The 10,675-nt window shown below is 42.9% G+C and overlaps 1 protein-coding gene across 1 annotated transcript in view; it reads left to right on the forward strand.

The window, feature by feature from the left end:
* The first annotated feature begins 2,229 nt into the window (after positions 1-2,229).
* MIA3 (melanoma inhibitory activity family, member 3) overlaps positions 2,230-10,675 on the forward strand; it is a 95,929-nt gene continuing 87,483 nt past the window's right edge. The window contains exons 1-2 of the mRNA XM_006894549.1: positions 2,230-2,362; positions 7,372-7,505. Coding sequence (XP_006894611.1) covers positions 2,230-2,362; positions 7,372-7,505 — 267 coding nt within the window. The remainder of the gene's footprint in view (positions 2,363-7,371; positions 7,506-10,675) is intronic.

Consider the following 10,675-nt stretch of genomic DNA (forward strand, 5'->3'; position numbering starts at 1 on the left):
AGGCATAACAAGTGATTGCAAAGACCATGGCCTGTAGCAAGCACACCTTAGTCTCCAGAGAGACACCATTGCTCTTGAGTACTTTAGAGAGGTCCCTAACAGCAGACTTTCCCATCACAATACGTCTTTTGATTTCGTTTCCTGGCTGCTGGTGCCAAGAGTGTTGACCATGGAGCCGAGCAAACTGAAGCTGTGAACAATCTCAATCTCTTCGCTATCCATCCTGATGGATGGACAATTGTAGTAAAAAAATAAAAATACATGTTGCACTGGGGAAATCTGCTGTCAAGGATTTTTTCAAGGTGCTGAGGATCAAGGATGCCAATTTAAAAACTAACGTGTGCTTGATTCCTGTTATGGTCTTTCCAATCACTTCCTTTGCATCTGAAAGTCAGACAATAAATAAGGTTGACACAAGAAGAATGTATGCCTTTGAGATGTGGTATTAGAAGAGAGTCCTAAATATCCCATGGATCCAAAAAAAAAAAAACCAAACCAGTATGTCTTGGAGAATGTGAAGCCAGGGTGTTCCTGGATGATGAAACTTCATCTTGTATGCTTTGAGCACGTGGCTCAAACAACTGTTGTTGTGAGGTGCCTTGATCTGAGCTTTGGCCTATCCTGCTTCATTTTCAGTCTGTGTCATGCTCAAGTCCATTGTGGTAGCCACTGTTGAGAACCTTCCTTTCTTTCTCTAACCTTCTCTACCTTTCCAAGCATGATGTCTCTTCCCAAGGATTCCTTTCTCCTGAGAATATGCCCAAAGTAAGCGAAACAAAATTTCACCTTGTTTGCCTCTAAAGAGTATTTCAGTTGCACTTCCAAGACAGATTTACTTATTCTTTTGTGAGTCCATGGGAGATTCAATACCGTCTTCCAACACTACAATTCAAAGGCATCAACTCTTTTGTCTTTTTAAATTATTGTTCAACTTTCAGATGCTTAGGAAGCAACTGAAAAGACCATGGTTTAGATCAGGTGCTTTTCCCTACTTTGTCACAGAAGATTGGTTGCCTCATTTTTTTACACTGGTTGTTTTGACTATCTTGTGGGTTTCTTTAGAGGAGCCAGAATATTTCTCTTTTGAAACCTCTGTACCTAGTAGCTAAAGAATTGCGCTGCAAACTCAAAGGCAAAGAGTTTGAATCCACCAGGATGCAGGAAAGATGGGCAATAGATTTGGCTGTAAGTCAACTATGAAAGATTCCGACTTGCTACATTAACAACAAACTAAGTAACTATTGAGCATGAGGAGTGAAGGTAGGTATTTTAAAGGAATTATTATTATAATAGTTTATTTACAAAATTCGAATATATTGTTTTCCAGAACAGATTATTCCAATTTCCTTCACCCCTCCCCCAGAGGGTAGGTAGTTCTGAGTCCTTTACCCCAGTGTTCAGATAAGGACCAAGCAAACCTCAATTCTAATTTACATCTGTATGCAATATTCTTTCACCTTTTCCAAATTCGAGCGAATGGGGGTAAAGGGAGGGGAGAAGGAGCTTGGAGTCAGCAGCTAACAATGACAAATCATGGGTGGGGTTTGATACTAACCAAGAAGATGTGGCAGAGAGCTGGTTTGGGAGGAACCCAAAATGAAAAGCCAAAGGAAGGTTCCTGAAAGGACCAACCGGTTGTTGGGATGATGCAGGGTTAGGGGATTGAAGAACACAGAGAGTAATGTGAGGCGAGGCGAATCAAGTGGCGAGGAGGGTTGACAGAGGAGGCAGGGACCGAGCAAAAGCAGGTGATTGGGCAAGAGAAAGGATCTAGCGTCTGCTGTAAAGGCAGCAACCAGAGAAGGCAGCTTTAGGGAAAAGAACTGAAGTCCAAATCCCGCTGCCCCCAACGCCAAGACATCTCTACGTGGGATCCTGCTGACGTGTCAGTTGCAGTCCTCTCCAGGGTGGCAGTGGCCCCGCCCCTTGGCGCCCTACTGGCGCTCTCCGTGTGTTCCGCCCCTGACCCCGTCCCCTCTGTGCCCAGACCTCCTTGTCACTGGCTCTCGTCCTGTACTCCGCTCCTGACTCAGCCTCAACACCGCCTTCCCGACTCCGCCCCCAGCGCTGCTCCAAGCTCCGCCCCCAGCACAGGCCTCTGTTGTGTCATAGGCTCTGGGCCTGGGCACCGCCCCTGGCCCTGCCCCGTCCCTGTCCCCTCCCCTAGCAACGCCCCAAGCACCGCCCAGGTCTCCGTCGTGTCACCGGCGCTTTGGAGTTGACTACAACATGGCTGCGGCGCCTGGGCTGCTCTTCTGGCTACTCCTGCTCGGGCCGCCCAGGCGGGTTCCGGGCCAGCCAGACTCGAGCCTGAGTAGACGCTTCTCAGAGCACAAGCTCTGTGCGGAGGAAGAATGCTGCAGTGAGTGGTGCGGCGGGGCGGGGCGCGTGGCGTGGGTCCCCGGGGCGCCGTTGGGACGAGGGGCTCCGCAGCCCAGCAGCCCAGCAGGTGGGGTGCGGGGTCTCCTCCTGCCGCTCGGGGCAAGCGCGGAAGCGAGCAAGTTGGAGATCCAGCAGCGGACGTCATGATGTCTCCTTGCGTTTCACCCCTCTGTTTCTGTCTCAGCCCATTACTGTGGTCCTTACTGTGGGGGCTGCTCTTCCCACTTGTTGCCTGTGTTTTCTCTTTCCTTTGCTGGCCGAGGCGTGTATCTGGTGTTCTCCACTTGTCCCTTACCCTGGCCACCGCGGCTCATCGGAGAGATGGGAATGTGGCTCCGCAGCTAGGGCTCTCTCCACGCTGCAGTCCTGAGCTTTTATGCATGCTTCCGCTGGCTCAGGGACCACAGACAGTGCGGTGCCGGGCAGTTATGATAGGGCTGGTGCACTCCTTGTGGCAGGTTGATGCTGAGGCTTAGAAAAGACGCGCTGCTGCGTCCTTGTGCCCATCTCCCTTCTTGAGATTTGGGGCTCATGATCCCTTTAAAACAATTATTGGAGTTTACATTTGGAATGCACTCTAGAGTCCATGCAAGCAGTGTTTTCCAAGGTCTCTGCCCGAAGGCTACCTCAATCCTGTCATTTCTGTGCCTGTAAGTCTCCTTACAGACCATCAAGGCAGCAGGAAGGCCAAAATCTCTCTTTGAAGAGGATCTGCATAGGCCACCTTGCGATAGGCCAGGAAGCAGAATGGTTCCCCAGTTCCAGATTGGAGGTCAGGGGGCTGCTGAGATCTTCAGACAGATGAAGAGGCCTATGAAAGTAATAGTAATAAGCACTCCAAGAATCTTATAATTCACACCAGTTTTAACTTTAGTCAGTTGTTTTGCTAGAATCACTTCTGCTTGTTTGCTAGAGGAAGCTTCCCGACAACCACGTGATAGTTCAGACTATAAGCATTACATATAGCAGGTATGTATAAAAAAATATTCATTCTAAAAAGGCCAAGAAGTTGACAGCTTACTATTTATACTCAAATTAGTATAATTTAAAAATTAATTTCCTGAGTTGCAGAGATCATCAAATCAGCACACCATTGAAAAAAAAAAAGAAAGGAGTTCTAATTTTTGTTAAGGCATTCTTAGAGGTTACACAAGGGCTGATGTAAATAATTTCTGCAGTGGTTTATTCTGTTTTTTCAAAGCAAAACTAGATTATCAGCAAGCGTAGTTGTATAAGGCAAAATGCTAGCTTTCAAGCACTTGCCTACCTGGTTTCCTCAATCTGACTTACCTGAGCAACACCACCAGTGTGTCCTCAGTCTTATGAAATGGTGTTAGAAGGACCTGTAGCTGTAACATAACAGGAGAGATGGTATATGTACAAGCATCTGACTAAATAACAGCCTGATAGATCCTGAGTCTATGCTGTATGAGGTTTTCAGGAAGGCTTTGGATATAATGTGTATTTTCAAATAGCAGTCCACAGTGTGCATTATATGATCATCAATACATTATTATTAATTCTCAGTGATGTGCTCTGATGGTAACAAGAGTAATACCACCATTCCAATTCTGAGAGACACCCCAAACCTCAAATTATCCTTCACCTTCAGCCTGATGTGGCACTCAATTATATCTGATGTGTGCTAACATATTGCAATAATCAGATTTTAGTTTCAGAAAACAAACAGCCCTCTTCAATTTTATTTCCCCTTATTTAACCTTTATATCTATTTACTTATATCCCATGGCCTGGCAAAAGAACAGATATGTCTTGGAAAAAATGTCGTTATAGTGCTCCTTAGAGGCACAGATCGTAAATCTTAGTCTCTCAAGCTTTGTGCATGTTGTTAGGACAGACTATTCCTTTGGAAAGGGACATCATGCTTAGAAGTTGGAGGGTCAGCGAAAGAGGAAGATGACTGCCCCCCATCAGATGGATTGACACAGTGACTGCAGCAATGGGCTCAAGTGTGTCAGAGATGAGGAGGATGGTGCAGGATAGGACAAGGTTCAGGTTGATTGTTCATGATGTTGTTATGAATCATACTTGACTCAATGCCACCTGACAACAAACCACTTATTCAGTGTATCCCAGGGATACACTGACTAAGTATACAGGCTTGAATAAGGGATACCTGTGATCCGTTGAATAAGCATGATAGAAGAATTGATGCTTTTGTATTGGGAAAGAATATTGAGCATTCGATGGACTGCAGAAAGAACACATGAGTCTACGAAGTGCAACTAGGGCTGTCCTTAGAGGCAAAGGTGGTAAACATTTTGGACATGTAATCTGCAGAGGCTAGTCCTTGGAGAAATACATGATGCTGGGAAAGGAGCAGTGTCAGAGAAAGAAGGATTGACCTGGTGGCTGTAACAGTGGGCTCTGGAGCATATCCTAGATTGTGAGAATGGCACACACCATGGGGCAAGGCTCTGATCTGTTGTTTAGAGTGTCACTTTGAGTTGTAGATGACTAGATGGTACTTCTCAGGAAGCTTCTGTCTCACTGATATGGCACACTACCACCTGTATAACTTTTCAAATCTGAAGAAATGGTCTTCAATCTACCAAACCTCCTATCAGCGTCTACTTGGGACTGTATATCCCACATGTATACAAACCCACTTAGCTCAAAACTATTTTCCCTTCATCTCCAGTTAAGATGACAGAAACAAACAACAAATAGCCATTTTTAACCCACCACACACAAAAAATATTTTCCCTTCATTTCAGCATGCCTTCTACCACTGAAAGTGCATAGCATCATTATCATCAACAGAAAATCACAGCAGAAAAGAATTTTATCATGAATGTGTTACAAATACATTTTCATGTGTTTAATTGCTGATATTGTTATGTGTTGTCAAGTCACCTGTGACAGCGACCTGTACAACAACCCTGAATCCTGCCCTACCCTGAGCCAGTCTGTCTTCGACACACCTACCCCATTACTCTAGTCACTGTGTCAATCCATCTCTCCAGGGTCTTCCTCTTATGTGCTTTCCCTCCACCTTTCCGAGCATGATATCCTTTTCCAAGGACTAGTCCCTCCTGGACATGGGACAGACAAGTAGGTGAGACAGCTTCAAAATTCTAGCCTCCAAGGAGAACGTTGTTTTGCTCTCCCCAAGACAGACCTGTTTGTTCTCTTGGAAGTTCACAGTATGTTCAATACTCCAGCACTAAAACTCAAAGGCATCAATTATTCTTCTGTCAATCCTTGTCATTGTCCCGCTCTCTGAGGCATAGCAAGTAATTGCAAAGACCATCGCCGGAATCAGCACACCTTATACTCTAGACTGGCATCTTTGCTTCTTAGTGCTCCAGAGAGGTCCCTGACCACAGGTTTTCCCAGGGTATTTGTCTTTTGATTTCCTGGCTGCTGTTGCCAAGAGTGTAGATTATGGAGTCCAGGAAGCTGAAACTGTTAACTTCAATCTCTTCTTCATCTATGGTGATGCTGCCAGTGTGCCAAGTGTCATCTTGATTTTGAACTTCAATCCATATTGAAGACTATAGTCCTTGACTTTATGCAGCAGGCAGTTCAGGTCCTCCTATGCTTCAGCAAGCAAGGTGGTGTCATGTGCATAGCACCGGTTGTTGATGAGTGTTCCACCAATTCTGATGCTGCATTCCTTCTTGTAAAGCGCAGCCTCCCAAATGATCTGCATATGGGCACATGGACAGGAGGTACTAGTCCTTGGAGAAGGACATCAAGCTTAGAATGGTGGCAGCACAAGAGAGGAAGACCCTGGGAGAGATGGATTGACACAGTAACTGGGTACTGGGGATAAGCGTATCAAGATAGGGCAGTGTTCAGAGTTATTATACATAGTGTTGCTGTGAGTCAAGGGTGATGTGATGGTACATAACAACAACATGGATATACTTTACATCTGAAAACGTATTTGGCCAAAATAAAGGAAAAGTAGGACTTCTATCAGAGTGTGTTTATAACACACTTCTAAATCAAGTGTGATGTAAATTTTTTAAGATTGAAGATCTTTTGGCTTATTCTCCCAGTTTTGCCTGGTTTCTTCTTTGTGTGATTTTTTAAAAAATTATTTATAGAAAAATAAAAGTATTTCTTCCTTTTGTTTAAAAATTTTCTTAATGTTGAATTTCTTTGATAATGTGATTTGGTCTAATTTAGTCAGATACATTAGGACAGGACAGTTCAGCTGCAAATAAAATTGGTAGTGCTCACTGCTACTTGGTAGCAGTTTCAGGCACTTAACAGGAGTGCCTTTTAATGGGTAGTTCACTTTAATTGGCCCCTTGTGGATTCCAGGGTATATACTTCCTAGCTCTCTATTTTACTTGTAGCCATGTTTTAGCCAACCAGTGTCTGTTTACCCATTTGCAAAATGATACTTTTTATGATTATGAAACAGGAGAGAACAAGGATTAGAGGGTTAGTCAAGAAATCAAGATTTTCACCTGAACATCATGTGTGGGGGTGAATACATTACTTGCTGTTTCTTGCAATCCCCAGGGGGAAAGAGGAATATTGTTCCTTTTTTCTCTCTCTAGGGCATCTTGTGATTCATAACAATAACTCCTACTCATGGCAACCCCATTTGTGTCAGAGTGGAACTGTTCTCCACAGTATTTTTAAGGGTTGAAATTTTGGGAAGTTGTTTGCTGGGTGTTTCTTCTGAGGCACTCTAGGTGATTTTAGGGGGAGATTAGAACTCTTAGCTTTTTGGTAGCATTGTTAATTGTCCATACCACTCAGGGAGACCCATAACAGTAAATTGCTAAGGTAGTTTAGATGCTTTGAGAATATGAATTGAAAGTGATTCCGGAAAGTACTGGAGAAACGTGATTGTTTATCATGGATTTTTATATTTCCTGCTAAATCATTGTAGATTGTAAAAGTAGAATCCTGATATTTGGTTTGGTAATTCTGATGGTTTAGTTTGGTTTTGGTTTCTTTTCATTTGGATTTTCAGTTCATTTGCTCTCTTCTTTTTATACACAGTGCTAATGTACCGAGGTGAAGCACTAGAAGATTTCACGGGCCCAGATTGTCGTTTCGTGAATTTTAAAAAAGGGGATCACGTATATGTCTACTATAAACTAGCAGGGAGATCACCTGAAGTTTGGGCTGGAAATGTAAGTAAAAATTTGATAACTTTCTTTGTTTCCATTGACTTGTTTATCATTGTAGGCTTGTTGTTGCTGCTGTAATTGCTGTTTCATTTGATCACATACACATTTTGTTTTGTAGCATAATAATTAACATTACAGAGAGCTCTGGTGGCTTGGTGATAAGGAAATGTGCTGCCAGCCCAAAGGTACACAGCTCAAATCCACCAGCTGCTCCATGGGAGTAAAATGCACAGTCTCCTCCCATGTGATTTACTGCCTCTGACAACCCACTGGAAGGTCAGCTGTGAGTCAGTTCCTGCTTGACAGTACTCAACAACAATTATTAACATTTTCATTTTAAGTAACTGTTTTGGGGAGCTTAGCCTGTTTTGTCGGCTAGGCTGAAAAAAAGAGAAGATAGCTGTTTGTCCCCAGAAGGCATCAGACTTGGCAGAGAAGTGGAACTCAGCAAAGGTTTCATAAATAGAATTGAATTGACGCTTAACTATTTTTCATCAGCAAGTTCTAGGTCTTTCTAGGTGTGGGTGTTCTATACATATTAAAGGTTGGAAGGTGAAAAATCTTGAAATTCTTAATTGCATTGCTCCAAAAGGCAGGAGATCTTACTCTGGAGGATTCACCGAGTATTAGATTTACGTTTGTAATCTGTGTGCAAGATAATGTTATAGTCTTCCATGTGTAATCCAGCTAAACCCTGCTCGGCCTCATCCAGGATGCTCTGCTCAAGCATGGGTTAGTGGAGGCTGCATGCAGTCTTTCTGGTAAGCAGACACTCATGAAACTTCTAGGCTCCTGTTTTCTGGTCACATGATACCCAGTCTTTTGGGTTTTTTATATGATCGACACCCAGCAGTCCTGTTCTGCGGGAATAGAGCACACTGCAGGCTCCTGAGTTAAGTGTTATAAATTGTATTTTAAATATATGTTTTAAACTTGTAAAAAGAAAGTTTCAAGCATCAAATTTAGAGTGATTCTATATATATTTGATACACTTCCTATATATTGGCTTTTAGCAACTTCTGGTCATTCCTTTTCTGCTTTTCCAGTACCTGCTGTTGGGGGTTCCTTATAGCCCCTATTTCAAGAATACCCTGATTAGACACACAAGTCAGTGTTTTGATGTTTTTACTGAAGAAAATCACTCAGAATGGTCCAGTAGAGAAATTTATGTTTATTGTCCTGTCCTTTTTATGAATGTCATGGTGGGTTATTATTTATTTATTGAAATAGAGTAGATTCCCATTTATAAGGTCCTTAAAATCTTTTGATTTATCAGAGAAAAACCCAGGCTCAGCTGTTTGAAATTTTTACCCTCCAGGAAACCCTGCAGAAACGAACAGCAGAAAATAAAGCTTGAGATATTTCCATATGGGAAAAATACTCATTTTATTGGTGTTAGGGAGTTCTCATGGCTTATTGGAAAGGAACTATAATGTCAAACCAAAGGTACATGGTTTGAATCCATTAGCTACTCCATGGGAGAACAATGGGTATCTCCTTCTATGTGATTTATTGCCTCTGAAAACCAACTGGAGTGTCAATTATAAGTTGGTTCTGACAGTAGCACTTAAAAACAACTAGATACTATGAAGGAATCTCAAAAACTAAAGTGGTCAAGCATAACAATCCTTTAGGAAGAATCCTAGTTGTAACACAAAGAAGGATCTGTTCTGTTTCTTTTTTTTTTTTAATTTTTTTTTTTTATTTTATTTTTTGTGTGCGTGTACCGTCAAATCAGATCTGACTGGTACAGGAGGAGATTGCCCCTCCTTCCCCGGCAGAGCATCTGGTGGATTCGAACCACGCACCTCTGGGATTGTAGTTGTAGCTTCTTGCCACTAGGCCACCAGAGCTCCCCTGTTCTGTTTCTTTTAAGACTATTAAACAAGATTTCTTGATAACCTTCATCTTGGAAATTATTTTCCTTGTACCAAATCTACATTTTTCCCTATCAGGTTCTTTTTTTTTTCTTTCCCCATCTTTGAGTATTTGGATAGATGAACTCCACATGCATTTTCCTACCAAAATACTTTCTGCTCCTGACCATATTTAACTGCCTTTGAGTCCTCTCATTCTGCCTTCTTAGAGAACTGTCTTTATACAGTTGCCTAGGTAGCACTCTGTTTACATTGTTCATCTGGAATGAATTTTTATTATTTTACATTTCAGTTAGTTTGCAAAAGTATTTTAAACCACTAGAAGAGGCTATTCCTTGGAAAGGGACATAATGCTTGGAAAGATGGAGGAAAGGAGCGGAAGACCCCCAACCAGATGGCTGGAGCAAGTGACTGCAGCTGTGGTGTAAAGTGGGTCAGTGTAGAAAGAGCAAGAACCTTGTGGGGATGGCCATGTCTGACCCTTACCAACTTCGCAAAGGGGAACTGTCCCCATCAACAGCATCAGTGGCACAAAACTGATTTCTATGAGGTCAGACATGTCCTTCTTGCTCCCTTACCTCTTTTTACTCATCTCAACACCAATCTCACTGCTTTGCTAGGTCCAGCTCATAGACCACAAAGAACCATATTGGGGAAGTTAAAAGGTTTTTATCCAGATTAATAACAAAATTCCGTTAGAACAGCTTCCAAATTCGGCTCATAGGGACCTCAGCCATGAGCCTTACGGCTTTAGGCCAGTGTTACACATTTCTCAGTCCTTGAATTTTGCCACCCTCCTCTGACCACAGTTGTCCAACAAACTTGGACCAAGGGTCTTTGCTCCAGTTCCAATCATGTAACAGTCTCAAGGTCCTGTATGATGTCATATCCCTGTTTCTCTGTCTCACGTCAGGTCCTGGTTCTCTGTTTCATGTCAGGTCCCGGGTTTTCTGTCTTATGTCAGGTCTGTGGTTCTCTACGGTGGCTGCTAGGGTTGTTGGTCCTGTAGGCCCTCTTGCTTACCCTTTTCCTGGCAGTCTCTTCTTTGCTGGTGGGGAAGGTCTCACCTGCTGCTTGGTTGCTCAGTTTAATGGTGATACTAGCCAATCCTCTTGTGAATGGGCAAATATGCCCGATTAGTATATTCCTGCCATCTACATGGCAAAGTCAAATGGTGGCTATGAAAGTCATATTGAAAGGTTTGTTTTTTATAGGGTTGCTGTTGGAAGACACAGAAGAATTTCATAAAACAACATATGAGCAAGAGCCTATGGTGATGAAAGAAGTTCAGGCTGC

Source organism: Elephantulus edwardii, unplaced genomic scaffold, assembly GCF_000299155.1.
Source record: "Elephantulus edwardii isolate Elephantulus edwardi_28Jun2011 unplaced genomic scaffold, EleEdw1.0 scaffold00146, whole genome shotgun sequence".
NCBI classification, from domain to species: Eukaryota; Metazoa; Chordata; class Mammalia; order Macroscelidea; family Macroscelididae; genus Elephantulus; species Elephantulus edwardii.